The 15,957-nt window shown below is 41.8% G+C and overlaps 1 protein-coding gene across 4 annotated transcripts in view; it reads right to left on the reverse strand.

The window, feature by feature from the left end:
• snx14 (sorting nexin 14) overlaps positions 1–15,957 on the reverse strand; it is a 138,819-nt gene that overhangs the window by 68,377 nt on the left and 54,485 nt on the right. For 2 of the 4 annotated variants that reach the window (XM_059986585.1, XM_059986587.1), the window contains 4 exons: positions 14,352–14,507; positions 10,040–10,164; positions 8,639–8,697; positions 3,274–3,300 (listed from right to left, as the gene is read on the reverse strand). In XM_059986585.1, coding sequence (XP_059842568.1) covers positions 3,274–3,300; positions 8,639–8,697; positions 10,040–10,164; positions 14,352–14,507 — 367 coding nt within the window. The remainder of the gene's footprint in view (positions 1–3,273; positions 3,301–8,638; positions 8,698–10,039; positions 10,165–14,351; positions 14,508–15,957) is intronic. The other 2 variants (XM_059986588.1, XM_059986586.1) reach the window with 1 other exon arrangement.

Here is a 15,957-nt window from a genome sequence, read left to right on the forward strand (position 1 = left end):
GTGGGTTCTCAAAGCTATTAGTAGATAGACATAGAGAGGTCAAGAAAGGGGAGAGAGGTGTCTGAAATGGGCCAAGTAAATCTGAGGACAGGGTGGAAGTCGGAGGCAAAGTTGATGAAATCAATGAGCTTAGCATTGGTGAAGGAAGCCATTCCTTGTCCTCACCTACCATCCCATTTTCTTCTGCGGTCTTCCATCTTCTCCTATTTGATTCCTCCTTCTCCAGCTCTTTATCTCTCTCACCAATCAACTTCCCAGTCCTTTACTTCATTGCCTCCCCCTCTCCCAGTTTTACCTATCACCTGGCACTTTGTACTTCCTCCTCCCCTCCCCTTCCCCTCCTTCTTACTCTGACTTGTGCCCTTCCTTTCCAGTCCTAAAGAAAAGTCTCACCACAAAACATCGACTATTTACTCTTTTCCATAGATGCTGCCTGACCTGCTGAGTTCCTCTAATTTTGTGTGTGTTGCTTTGGATTTACAGCATCTGCAGATTTTCTAGTGTTTACAGGCAACAACCTCATTCCAAAACATAGTTTATCTTTCAGTTAATTAGTTTCTACAAATACACAAACTGCAGAAGGGTACATGAAAGAAACCATCCCTTCAGCTTTAACCAAACCATATACCAAACAAATAAGCTGCCAATGAACTCACTACAAATCAACATTAAAATGTACATTGTAATGGTCGGTGTGACGCATTCTTGACACAAACATCTATGCATGTGGGATGAATGGACCCTGACTTACATTATAGCAGCAGGGAGAGAAGGTAAAATGCCAGATGGAAGTGTTAGAATTGACTGGACATGAGGAAAAACAGATGCAGATGAAGACCCTTGATTCATGGAGGCAGCTTGCCCTAGAGATGCAGACTCAGGGTAACGTTTAAATTCCTGTTCGGGGCTAACCCACAATATTTTTAAACATAATCCATTAGGCAGCGTTAATCAGTAGGAAAGAAACAGATAAAAGTTAGCTTCAGCACTTTCATTTCAACGAGGATTGTCTATGGCCAGTTACTTGCTTCCACATTCACATACATACTGGAGACAGACATTCAGGCCACAATGCTTTCTGCCTTTATAACAGACAAAAACTACTCATTTTTCTCACAAGATAATCAATACATTATGTTTTCTTCTTTTAACCATCGCTTTGCGAATCTACAGTCTCAGAAATTAACATTTAATTTAATCAACTGTGAAATATGATGCAAAAAAAGTTTAAGACTTGGTAACCTTTTTTCTGTTACTGGGGTGCCAATGCATTCGCTATGAACATACATCACTTCCTCCATTTAAATAAATCTATGATGCCAGTCTCCAGTCTCTACACCAGGGTAGTGATGGAGTCAGTCTTGTTGGGAAAAAACCCGCCATTCCAACCCACTCCAGGTAAGATCATACACAACTATAGTAACAGGGATGCTTGATGTACTGATTAGGATCTTTAATTTTTTTTTAATTATCTAATTCACTATTTTTAAGAAGCTCAAAAATTATTGTCATCCATTATTAAAGCTGTTGAATAGCTTTGGATATCAATTTCAGTTTTGACAAGAGGTGAACTATGAGCAGCATTGGTTTCTGTCAGTCAGGGTGTTCTGGCACACACTCACAAAACTCCAAGCATACTGAGAACTCTCCCCAGTTCTGAGATCCCAGAGAGGAGGACAAAGGGACAGAGACAGCAATATCCAGCTCAGATGAGGGCAGGCACACTGGGACAAAGGAGGAAGAGGAACCTGATGGAGGTGGCAAGTGGGTGAGGAGAAGTGGTGAGAGGGTTCTCTCCTTCCCTTTCCCCCATGGTCCATCTTCTTTCATCATCCCCCTCCCACTCCTTGCAATACTGTACTCTTCTCCCTCCCCTTACTTCTTCTTCTATCTTCTGTCCCTTTCCTTTCCAGTCCCCTCAAGGATCTTGGCCCAAAACGTCAACTGGTTATTCCCCTCCATAGATGCTGAATGACCTGGGGAGTTCACGCAGCATTTTTTGTGTAATGAATGAGATCCAATAACCCAGCCTCGTGAGTCCTTCCAGGTCTCGATGACTCCTGTTGTGAAGCTTTCTGCTAGCAGTGTCATTTACAGCATGATAGATGCCAAATTATAGATTAAAATTCTCAAGTACTGTAGTCCTATAAGAACTGGCCCCACGGGTTTCTAAAGTAGTCCATTTCAGTTGGGCTGAGCTGATATAGATCCAGATATCTGTAATGCTGTTTGCTCTTCTGTGCTTTAATGTTTTTAAGTGTGGAAGAGCTGTACTGTTCAACAAAACATCAGATTCACCATGCCCCACCCCCAGTTCTGGCTGCTAATACACTGATAAAGTGACATTGTTACTGAGTGAGTTGCAGATAAACAGATGATCAGGACAAGTATTTTTTTTACACAGATATCAAGGGTAGTGCTGGGAGCAGATATGATAGTGGTGTTTAAGAGGTTGAAAAATAAAATTGGAAAAATGTGGCAGATTTCTTTAGCTAGAGAATAGTGAATCTGTGGAATGCTCTGCCACAGACTGCAGTGGAGACCAAGTTCGTGAGTATATTTAAGGCGGAAGTTGATCATTTCCTGATCGGTCAGGACATCAAAGGACATGGCGAGAAGGCAGATGTATGGGGTTGAGAGGTTTTCTGGGATCTGCTGTGATGGAATAACAGAGTAGGAGTGATAGTCTGAAAGGCCTAATTCTGCTCCTATGTCTTATGGTCTTGTAAGTACATGGATATGCAAGGAGCAGTGAAATAAGAATAAATTACATTAATGTTTTCAGTACGGACATTGTGAGCTAAAGGGCCTGATCTATGGTGAAGGGCACTGTCCCATGTTCCATGCTGGGAATACACAGTGATTTACATCTCCAGTTTTTCTAACAGTATTACTTACTGAAAAGCAAACTGAAGTTAATTGCCTATTGACTTTTCCAACAGCAGGATATCTGCACAGTTTAGTGCACATTACTATGATTACAATATAGGATCTTTATATTACACAACTACACACAACTTCAACATTTTAATACACTAAGGAGAACAAAAACAAAAAAAATAACTTGATAACCTTTGCTGAAAAACCTCCTTCCTACATATTAAAGCTCACAATACCAATGTTTAAACATTCAGCTTGTTATAAAGGCAGAAGCTTCCGTAAGCATTGAGGATGCTCAGTGAAAATGCAATGTAATCTGGAGTGTGAGGATGTCATGATAAAGTGACATTCACGAGCAAGAGGGGGTTCTCAACATGCTGCAAGTATACTTACCTGAAATCATCCAAATTGAGGCTACTTCTGCAATACAGGCACAGGGAGTTACACATCACGCAGCACAAAACACATACAGAGATAACAAGCACATAACACATACAAAATGGAAAAATACACAATTAATGAGCAAAACTAATGGGCGGTCTAAATTTACACTATTCGTCATACTTTTAGTCAGAGCAGTACTTAATAAATAGGGAAATACTTTGGCTTTCTCTACTCTCTGGTATTTCAATGCTTTGGGCTGAAGTACTCCAGATAAGGTATACTGGGCAAAAGAAAGGGAAGCTTGTGGTAGACATAGAATCTAGTTTTACAGAGCTGAGTCTCTGGAAGTTTGGGAGTGAAATTAAAAGAGAACTTAGAGAAACAAATAGAGGCCATGAAAGAGTACTGGCAATAAATTCAATAAAAATCTAAAAAAATTTTTTGTACACAAAGAGGATAGAGTTGAGCCTATTAGGGACCGAAACTATAATCTGTGCAAGGGGGACATGGACCTGGTTCTGAACGCTGCAGTGTATTCAGGGAAGAAAGGGGATGATGATAATCTTGTAGCATTGGTGAACAAGTGTGAATGACTGAATGGGATAAACGTAGCAAAAGAGATCATTGGTGTCATTGAAACTGAATAAATTGCTAGATCCAGACCAAGTGTATTTCAGGCTGTTAAAACTGCAGAGGCTCTAACTAGAAATTTTTAACCTTACTTGAGTGGTGCCAGAGAGTTGGAGGACTGGTGACACGATACCATTTTCAAAAAAGAGCAAGGGATAAATAAAGATTGATTATTCTAACTTTGGTCGTCTATGAATTATTAAGAATGCATTCTGGGGCAACATTAGCAAAAGTGCAGATCAATCAGGCTCAGCAAGGATTTCCCAAGGCTGTTGAGGACAACCACTTGATGGATTCCTGTCAGACTTTTGACAAGATCCTACATGGCAGTCTGGTCAAAAAAAGATCAAGGCCAAAGGCAAATGACAAATGGACTCAAAATGAGCTCAGTGGCAGAAAGCAAATGTTTGAGAGATGTTTTTACGATCTGAAGCCATTACCAGTGAGGTGGCACAGGGCCCAGTGCCCAGTCCCTTGTGTTATGCGCATGATTTAGACCTAAACATAAGGGCATGATGCAGAAGTCTGCAGGATAATGCAAACTTTGGTCAAGTGGTTGAAAGGTAAGAGAGAAACTGCAGACCAGAGGGACAAAAGTGGTCTGATCAGCTGGCCAGTAAACTAGTGAATGGAGTTTAATCCAGGGACGTGTTGGAATGGTGTAATGAGGCAGAAAAGGATACAACGTATACCAGAACATTGAATGTTATGGTAGAACAAAAAGTTCTTGCAGTACATGTCCAGTGATGCCTAAAGTCAGAACAAGTAAAATAGGAGATTACATGAGATGCTTTCCTTCTTTAGCTGAGACATAGAATACAAAAACATGGAGGTTATGTTTGAAATGTACACAACATGAGATTCAACACTGCACATGTTGAATAGGGTTCCCAACCTGCGGTCCACAAACCCTTCGGTTAAGGGTAGGGGAGCCTAGCATAAAAAAGGTTGGGTACCCCCTGCATTACAGGAAAGATAGGATTACTCTGGAGAAGTTGCAGAGGAGATTTACAATAAGATTACAATGACTGGAATTTGGCTGTGAGAATAGATTGCATAAATTAGAGTGATTTTCAGAGGCTGTTAATTGAGATGCATCAAGTTATGTGAGGTCTGGACAAACGAAACAGGAGGGCTCCTTGTTCACTTGTCCTTCCAGTCAGTGATTTTTAGAGTCCGTCACTCTTTTTGTGTGAACAAGGGTTTCCTCAACTCTTCTCTAATCCCACCAATCATTTTAAATCTATGCCCCTGTTTCTTGACCCCTTTAAGGGAAATAGAATCCTCCTGTTTAGTTTTTCCAGGCCTCTCATAACTTGATGCATCTCAATTAACAGCCTCTGAAAATCACTCTAACTTATGCAATGTATTCTCACAGCTGAATTCCAGTCATTGTAAACTTCTTGAAAATCTCTGCAATTTCTCCAGAGTAATCCCATTTTCCTGTAATGTGACCAGAACATATGCAATACTTAATCTCATGTTGTGTACATTTCAAATAACCACCATGCTTTTGTATTCCATGTTTTAACTAATAAAGGAAAGCATCTCCAAAAGCTTGGTAATCTCCTAAAGTATTCAGGCTTCAGACAATGGAGAAGGACCACTGAAACTGCTACAAGAATGGTCAAAATGGCTCCAATGCCAGCACCAAAACAGCTCCAGGGGAGGAAAGTCACACATTCTGGGGGTCACCATGGCCACAATAGTAGTCTGCAGCTACTGGGGTTAATGTGCATCAATGGAAGTAGCACAACATTAGGAACAACTGAGGCTTATTCAGTGTATTACAGCACAGTCACTATTGTATTTAACTTCCCCAACAATAGAACCTCATTGTGACGATTAAGAATAACTGAAATCAATTTGTTTCTCTCTCTGCACAGACATCTATCAATAAGCAGTAATCTGCAGCCAATCTGTCTCACTCTTAGTACAATGCACAGGTCAGGCTTGGGTTTTAATATTCTGATTAGATACAAGCAGTTCCAGAAACACTCAGGAAGCTCAGCACTATCCAAGACAAAGCACCTGGCTTGAGTGGCACCTCATTACCATCCTGAACATAGAAACACAGAAAACCGACAGAACAATGCGGGCCCTTCAGCCCACAAAGCTGTGCCGAACATGTCCTTACCTTAGAAATTACCTACGGTTATCCACAGCCCTCTATTTTTCTAAGCTCCATGTACCTGTCCAGGAGTCTCTTAAAAAACCCATCGTATCCACCTCTACCACCGCCACTGGCAGCCCATTCCATGCACTCACCACTCTCTGAGTAAAAAACACCCCTGACATCTCCTCTGTACCCTCTTCCAAGCACCTTAAGCACCGTGCCCTCTGTGCTGGCCATTTCAGCCCTGGAAAAAAGTCTCTGACTATCCACACAATCAATGCCTCTCATCATCTTGCACACCTCTATCAAGTGACCTCTCATCCTCCGTCGCTCCAAGGAGAAAAGGCCGAGTTCACTCAATCTATTCTCATAAGGCATGCTCTCCAATCCAGGCAACATCCTCGTAAATCTCTTCTGCACCCTTTCTATAGTTTCCACATCCTTCCTGTAGTGAGCTGACCAGAACTGAACACAGTGCTCCAAGTGGGGTCCGTCCAAGGTCCTATATAGCTGCAACATTACCTCTCGGCTGTTAAACCCAATCCCATGGTTGATGAAGGCCAATGCACCATATGCCTTCTTAACCATACAGTCAACCCGCACAGCAGCTTTGAGCGCTCTATGGACTCGGACCCCAAGATCCCTCTGATTTTCCACACTGCCAAGAGACTTACCATTAACACTATATTCTGGCATCATATTCGACCTACCAAATGAGCCACCTCACACTTATCTGGGTTGAACTCCATCTGCCACTTCTCAGCCCAGTTTTGTATCCTATCAACATCCTGCTGTAACCTTTGACAGCTCTCCACACTATCCACAACACCCTCAACCGTTGTGTCATCAGCAAATTTACTAACCAATCCTCCACTTCCTCATCCAGGTCATTTATAAAAATCATGAAGAGTAAGGGTCCCAGAACAGATCCCTGAGATACTCCACTGGAGACCGACCTCCATGCAGAATATGACCCGTCCACAACCACTCTTTGCCTTCTGTGGGCAAACCAATTCTGAACCCACAAAGCAATTTCCCCTTGGATCCCATTCCTCCTTACTGTCTCAATAAGCCTTGCATGGGGTACCTTATCACATGCTTTGCTGAAATCCGTATACACTTCATCTACTGCTCTACCTTCATCAATGTGTTTAGTCACAGCCTCAAAAAATTCAATCAGCCTCATAAGGCACCTTTGACAAAACCTGCTGTCTGTTCCTCTCCAAATAGTATCCCTCTCCAAATGTTCATAAATCCTGCCTCTCAGGATATTTTCCATTAACTTACCAACCACTGAAGTAAGACTCACTGGTCTATAATTTCCTGGGCTATCCCTACTCCCTTTCTTGAATAAGGGAACAACATCTGCAATCCTCCAAAACCTCTCCATCCCCATTGATGATGCAGAGATCATCGCCAGAGGCTCAGCAATCTCTTCCCTCGCCTCCCACAGTAGCCTGAGGTATATCTCATCCAGTCATGGAGACTTATCCAACTTGATGCTTTCTAAAAGCTCCAGCAAATCCTCTTTCTTAATGTCTATATGCTCAAGCTTTTCAATCCACTGTAAGTCATCCCTGAAATCGCCAAGATCCTTTTCCGTAGTGAATACTGAAGCAATGTATTCATTAAGTACTTCAGCTATTTCCTCTGGTTCCAGACACAGTTTTCCACTGTCACACTCGATTAGTCCTATTCTCCCACATCTTATCCTCTTGCCCTTCACAGACTTGTAGAATGTCTTGTAGTTTTCCTTAATGCTGATCACCAAGGCGTTCTCATGGCCCCTTCTGGCTCTACTAATTTCATTCTTAAGCTCCTTCCTGCTAGCCTTGTAATCTTCTAGATCTCTATCATTCCCCGGTTTTTTGAACCTTTCGTAAGCTTTTCTTCTCATCTAGACTTTCAACAGCCTTTGTACACCACGGTTCCTGTACCCTACCATCCTTTCCCTGTCTCATTGGAACACATCTCCAATTCCCTAACCTGGTCCCTGAACATTCAGGTGTTGCCTCTAAGTCCAAGCCTGCATCCATGTCGTGAGAGGTGGTGACAGGCAAGGCTGACCAACTGGGCTCTGGTGAAGCTGTATAGGCCAATCCCCTGTACAATGGATTACAGAAATATTGATGAACTCCAACCATACCATCAAATTTGGATGATGTGATGGAGACAGGAGGTGATCAATGATCTGTGCTCCATTGGGAACTAAGGGCCCAAGAGGAAGAAGACATTGCAGTTACTTATGAAGCTGCTCCCAAACCATCTACTGTGGCATGGAGTGCATTGAGTGAATCTTGAATCGTTTACAGAACTAAGTAAGATGAGAGCAAACCAGTTCTATTTAATTGATTGGGGTCTCTTAATATACACCTGAGTGTCAAATTCTATTTGCTTTGGAGAAATGCAGAGAAAGTTCAATTTTTAGAAGAGTTGGGTGAAGACTCATAAATTTAAATCTCAGTTACATTCATTATGAGCGGAAATAGTCTTCAGCAAAGAAGCTCAAACACAACAGAAAGCCAGTCAGTAACTGCAGAGGGAAATCAAAATCATGTGTTCCTTCAGTTTTAAAGTAGTGGGTTGTCAGCACGAGCTGTGCTTACCCATTCGACCAGTGAGACTCACCTATTAGACTTGGAGTTGCGTGTGGGGGATTCCGCTCCTGTCAACAGATATCTGAAGTACTGTGGGGGAAGGAAACAGTGTAAATGTCAAATGCATTGCAGATCAAATTGTATGCAACCACACCACAACTCAAGAGCTCCTGAAACCTGGGCTCATGTGGATGCCCTGGCATGATGGGCTGAACAACCTTTTTCTGCTATAATAGAATTATAGCTTCTAGTATATACTCAGCCTCTCCAAATTCAGCCTGGTGTGTAGATTTATAACTATGGGGGAAGAGCTGTGGGGGAGAATTACTGAAACTGCAGTATAATATGCAGACAGTACACAAGTAAATAATTCAAAATGACTTAGAAGTTGTGTTTACACACAAACACTAATTTCATAGCAAACGTCATGGGAGCTACCATAACTTCGTTTTTAAACATTTAACACCCTCCTTCCTCTGATCCATCCAAAACATTGGCTAGGAAATCTGCTCCCACCTCTACCAATGGCTAACCACTAGTTCCTCCGACAGACTCCACTTCCCACTTTGCCAGCTCGTCAGTAGTGCCAGACTTGATTAGAAATAGGCTATAAATTTTCGCACACAATAGCTCAGCAAGTTGATCTGCTTCCTCACAGCTCCAGAGACACAGGTTCAATCCTGAACTCGGGTGCTGTCTGCGAGAAGTTTGCATGCTCTCCCTGTGACCATTTGAGTTTCCTCTGGGTATTCTGGTTTTCCCCCATATCCCAAAGATGTGCTGGGTGGCAAGTTAATTGGTGATTGTAAATTGCCCCCAGTTATAGGTGAGTGGTAGAATCCAGGCATGGGGAGGAGGATAGTGAGGGAAATGTGGGGAGACTAAGCTAGCATCAGAAGACACAACGTGCACATGGGTGCTCGATGGACTTGTGAATTCGGTGAGCCAAAGGGCTCTTTTCCATACTGTGTAATTCTGGCACATTGCTCATCTGCTCCACACATACACACAGCTGCCAGTGAAACACAGTGCACAGCAGGCAGATGAACAAACTGCCAGGTCAGCCCTGAGTAACCAAAAAACGTTCAACAAGACAGCAACACTGCTCAAAGGCGAGTCATATCCCATTCAAAATTATTCTCATTCGAACCCATTGGAATCAGGTTTATTACTGTTCTGAGGCCGCAGTACAGATCACTGCACAAAATATACCATAAATTACCATAGGATATATACATATTTTACTGAAGTACCCACGGCTGTGACCGTAGTTTTCATCTGCAGTGTACCTAAAAGGGAATATTTGATGATACCCTTTGGAGCTGCATGCAAAGAGTCACCACTTTCATGAACAGTGAATTCCAGTAATCAATTCAACACAAGTGTAACTGGTTCAAAGAAAATGCAGGGAAGCTACTCAAAGTTTCCATACCTCATCACTATGGCAAAACATCGGCGTAAACACCGTTTCCAACAGGTTCATGACATGCTCATAGGCCTCGAACAAGCAGCGCATGGTTTGAAGTTTCACAACATCTTTGTACGGTCCTTCTGCAACTGCAAAGTTCAAACAGAGCCCACTGAGTAAAGTACCCTATCAGGGTGCTGCATCATACACAGGACAGGCCCTTCAGCCCACGATGAAATTAATTAATTTCAACTAGTAGTTAAATGCCTAACTAAACTAATCCCTTCTGCCTACCTTATGTCCAAAATCTTCCATTCTCTGCACGTCTACCTCCGAGCCTTTTAAACACTTCTATCGTATTTGCCTCCCCCAGCACATTCCCTCCAAACTTCTGCCCTCTCACCCTAAATGTACGAACTCTAGTTTTAGACATAAATTCACATACTTCAAAAAGAGATTACGGAAAGATACAGCAACCTGTCACATCAAGATTCTACAAACTGAAATATGATTACAACAAACTACACTCAGTGGTCACTTTATTAGGCATAGCAATGGAACCCAGCTGTCCCATCCACTTCAAGGTTCAGTGTGTTGGGCGTTCAGAGACGTTCTTCTGCAAACCACTGATGTAACAGATGGCTATTTGAGTTACTGTCACCTTCCTGTCCGCTTGACCCAGTCTGGCCGTTCTCCTCTGACTCTCTCATTAACGAGGTATTTTCACCCACAGAACTGTGGCTCACTGGACGTTTCTTGTTCTTTACACCATTCTGTATGAGCAGTGTCTGAGATGTTCAAACCATCCCATTTGACACCAACAATTAATCCACGGTCAAAGTCACTTGGTTCACATTTTCTTCCCCATTCTGATGTTCGGTCTGAGCAACATCTGAACCTCTTGACCATGCCTGCATGCTTCTATGCACTGAGTTGCTGCCACGTGATTGGCTGATTAGATATTTGCATTAACGAGCAGGTGCACAGGTGTACCTAATAACATGGCCACTGTGTGTAGGTGTTGAAACTGCAGAACATGTAACATCTCTCCATTACTCAGAAATTCGGTGACTCTAATGGACTGACCTCAGCTTCCAAAAAAAATCAGAAATACTGTAGATACTGTAAATCTAAAATATGAACTGAAGCAGGGGAGACACCTGCAAGTACCCAAGAAAATGTACTGTACAAATTTACAGAAAGACAGCTCTGTGCAGTATCGTAGGATAGTTCTGCACAGGTTTAAAGCTGATATTTATATTTGCTCTCTCTCTCTCTCTCCCTCTCTCTCTCTCTCTGCAAACAGGGTACGTCATCAAAAAGACATCTGACAAAATTTCACACAAATTCAGAGGTCCAGCCAAATTCCTTGGAGTGAAGAGCAAATGGGCTAAAGATGAGGAAGTACACTATGCTTATTAGATTCCAGTCAACTCCCGTGCACTGGCTTACAATATTGTGCAAAAGTCTGAGGCACATGTAAAAAAAATTCTGTAAAGTGAAGATACTTTCAAAAATAAGGAATGATAAGTTTCTAAATATAAAAAAAATACTATAAAGAGCAATAAACTAAAAAAAAACTAAATCAATATTTGGTGTGACCACTCTTTACCTTTAAAACTGCACCAGTTCTCTTAGGTATACTGATGTCCAGTTTTGTATGAAAATTAGCTGCAAGGTTGCTCCACACATCTTGGAGAATTTGTCACCATTCTTCTACAGTCTTTGGATATGTTGCTCGCTTCTGTTCTCCAGGTAAGCCCAGACAGACTTGATGATCAGGGCTCTGTGAAGGCCATACCATTTGAAACCATATAAAAGAATCAAGGTGCCTAAGGCTTTTGCACAGGATTGTAGATCTCCACTGTTTTAATTTATAGCCATCAAATGGAAATAGATAACTTTAAATGTTCATTTGATACTGGGTGTGGTGTCAACGAATTGGAGAAAACTGATCAATTACAAATTGGAATCAAATGAAATTCAATGACAATCATATCAAATGGAATATGCAAAATAGAAAATAGAAAACAAACATTATAAATAGCCCATGAACAACACTGAACATGCAAGAAAATTGCAGTAATGACTTTAGAAACCTCAGTTGATCCATACTTCATTAACGTAGCATTGTGAAATTATAAACTCTGTCACTGAAGACTGTAATATACAACCCCAAGATGGGGAAGGTTTAATAAAAAGAGCTTTGGATATGCTATGGCTCGAATACTATGGCTAGTTCTATTCATGAAGGTGTGCAATTGGATCCTTGATTTCCTCACTTGCAAATGCCAGTCAGCTCAGATTGGCAAAATCATCTCCTTCACAATGACATCAGTACAGGTACACCACAGTGCCATGTGGTTAGCCCCCTTGTGACCGTGAGGTTAAGCACAGCTACACTGCCATACTTAAGATTGCTGATGACACCACTGCTGTCAGCCAAATCAAAGATGGTGATGAATCAGCGTATAGGAGGGAGGTTGAAAATCTGGCTGAGTGGTGCCACAAAAACAACTTCTTTCTCAGTGTCATCAAAACCATGGAGCTGATTGTTGGCTTCAAGAAGAGGAAATCAGAGGTCCATGAGTTAGACCTCCCTGAGGGTTCAGGAGTGTAGAGGGTTAGCAACTTTAAATTCTTCATTGTTATCATTTCAGAGCATCTGTCCTGGGCCCAGCACATAAGGGCCTGAACAAAGAAAGGCACAGCAGAGCCTCTACTAAGAAGTTTGCAAAAATTTAGCATGATATTTGACAAACTTCTATAGATGTGTGGTGGAGAGTCTATTGACTGGTTACGCGGCTTCGTATGGAAACACCAATGCCCTTGAATGGGAATCCTACAAACAGCAGTGAACATGGCCGGTCCAACACAGGTAAAGCCCTCCCTGTTATCGAGCACATCTACATGTAGCACTGTCATATGAAAGCAGCATCTGGCATCAGGGACCTCCACAACCCAGGTCAGGCTCTGTCATTCTCACTGCTGCCATCAGGAAGGAGGTACAGGAACATCAGGACCCACGCCACCAGGTTCAGCGACAGCTATTACCCCTTAACCATCAGGCTCTTGAACCAAAGGAAAGATTCAACTCTGAGTTAACTCAATTTCACATGCGTCATCACTGAACTGTTCCTATAAACTCACTTTCAAGTGCTCTTCATTTCATGTTGTCGATATTTTGCTCAGCTTGTTGTCCATTGCACATTGGCTGCTGTCCGTTAGGTGTGGTCTTTCATCGATTCTATCGTGTTTCTTGTATTTTCTGAGTATGCCCGCAAGAAAATGAATCTCAGGGTTGTATGTGGTGATATATGTGTACTTTGACAATAAATTTACTTGGTACCTTGTACAAGGGAGACACTGTAATGTTGGAGTCAGTGTAGATAAGAACCATGAATTAATCATTGAAAGATGACATTAGGAGATGCAATACAGGAAGCAACGTGAGAATGGTAAACCAGATTAGGAACAGGGATGGCATATTCAGACTAAATTATAATAAAATCTTCAAAGATAGTGAGACAAACATTTAGTGATTCTAGGAATGGACAACTATTTAAAGAACGACAGTAGTGACTTCAGGGTCACTCTGAATATATAAGAACCAGACAACATTCCAAACACAGAGCTATCTTACAGTCTTTGCTGAGCTTCCCAGATCCTTATCCAACCCACCATCTGAGCACAGCTGTCAGGGACACGAAACCAACTGAACTGAATTAGACTCAGAACATAAATCATCAGAATTTAAAAAAGTAATTATTCAACAATTACCCCATTATTTTAAAACCCTGTTCGCAAACTTCATTGACAATACATCAAAGCATATCCAGGAATATGTTTGCATTTTTCATTCGATCCAATTTTTACTTTTTTTTACAGAATAACAGCTTGGTTAACAAGCTTGCCAAGAGAAGGCCACTTGGCACATTATGTCTGTGCTGGCTCTCTACCAGGGTAGCTCAATATTCTAAACCACACCTTGAACTCATCACAACTTTGCTGAGTACCAACATCTAAACTGTAAAAACAAAATGACACAAGCACTAATCCTAAAAGAAAAATTCAAATGTGCAGACAAAGCTTCTGCTAACAAATGGCAACTTGAATTATATTAACAAGGGAAGTAAAATTGGTGGATTTCTCATTGGTAGTAGTGTGTAACAAGGACCAAGTTACAGCAAGTCCTACACCCTTCAACAAAGCCATACATAGAAATCCAAACTATTCTGGAACATTAGCGCCATACACCTATGGATAAACTCTAAGCCCATTGCTAAATGAATACTCATTACTCCCTTAATCAGAATTTTTATTGTGACAAACTTACTCTGTTTTATCTCTTCGACAATAAAGGGATCAAACTTGATTTTATCAATGCTCTCATCAAGACAATATGTCTCATAGATTTCCTTCACCTCCTTGTGAAGATTCTGCTTCTCGTCATCAGTGAGCTCAGGACACAGGATCTTGTCATTGAATTCTTCTGTTGAAACAAAAGTTTGCAACTGTAAGAAGAAGGGGGCGAGTTCAGACCTCAGCTCCGCACTCAAAATGACAGCAATATGGACAAGAAGTCGAAGGATATCCCGAGTCCAGACTACAATGTAGACTTGGGGACAAAGGACATCCACATTTACTGGGCTGTCCCAGGTCAGTGCACATCTATGCAAGCAGGAGGCATGAGGGCTGCTCAGTTGGACCGCTCAGAGCTCGATCCAGGGGGTCCCGTCTGCATGTGGGGAGGGCAGGAAGGTGGGAGAGAGGAAAAGGGCTTGATTTATTGTACAAAAAAGCTGGATGAACTCAGCAGGTCGGGCAGCATCTGCTGAAAGAAGCAGTCAACGTTTCGGGTCGAGACCCTTCGTCAAGACTAAAGGAGGAGGGGCAGGGGCCCTTCTTCTACTCCCCGTAGTGCTTTCCCCTTAGATTCCTTCTTCACCTCTCCTGCCTATCCCCTTCCCCCACCTTCTTTATGGGGCCCCAGCCCCCTCCTTCTTTAGTCCTGACGAAGGGTCCCGACCCGAAGCGTTGACTGCTTCTTTCAACGGATGCTGCCTGACCTGCTGAGTTCATCCAGCTTGTTTGTACGTGTTGATTTGACCACAGCATCTGCAGTGTACTTTGTGCTTGATTTATTGTTGTTGTTTTGGTGCTTAGTGGGTTTATTTTGTTGTGTTCAGTGTTTTCCTGCCAAGCATTGTGGGCATGCTATGTTGGTGGAGTTACGCCGGCTGCCACCTGCACATCCTTAGGTGTGTTGGTTGTGAACCACCATTTCAATGTACGTCTTGACTTACATGACGTAAATAAATTTAAACCTGAATCTGGGTGAAGGAGAGATAGGTATGGGAAGATATCAGTGAAGCAACAGGATATTTAAACAGGTTCAAAAACTTCGATACATCATTAACTCTATCTTATTGTCCATTTATATCAGATATTTCTTCCACGGGTCTCTTGGATTTAAACAAGCTCCCTCAAAGGATATTTGGCAGGTCAGTTTTTTTGAACTACACTCCTAAACTGTGGAATACCTAAAACTGTAAGAGAAGCAAACTCAATTGACACTTTTAAAGTCTATTTATTTAAACTAGCTTTTAACTAACACCTTTTGTCTTTTATTTTCATGTTTGCACTTTATCTCATCACAAAGCATTTCGAATTACATTGTTTGTATAAAAAGTGCTCCATCAATAAACTATTGTTGTTTATATCAGAAGCTTGTCTTCTTGAAACTGAAGGAATCTAAGTTATTTGACATATTTAAGCTGTTAAAATACAGAGCAATTTGCATTTATTCAGTACGTTCAACAAAGCAAAGTGCCTCAAAGTGCTCAGCCTGAGAAGAGTGGAATAGAGTCAACATTTCACTTCAATTGACCTTCCATCAGAACTGCCAATCTTTTAGTTTTGTCCACAGGTACTTTCACATA

The sequence above is a fragment of the Hypanus sabinus genome, chromosome 12 (assembly GCF_030144855.1).
Source record: "Hypanus sabinus isolate sHypSab1 chromosome 12, sHypSab1.hap1, whole genome shotgun sequence".
NCBI classification, from domain to species: domain Eukaryota; kingdom Metazoa; phylum Chordata; class Chondrichthyes; order Myliobatiformes; family Dasyatidae; genus Hypanus; species Hypanus sabinus.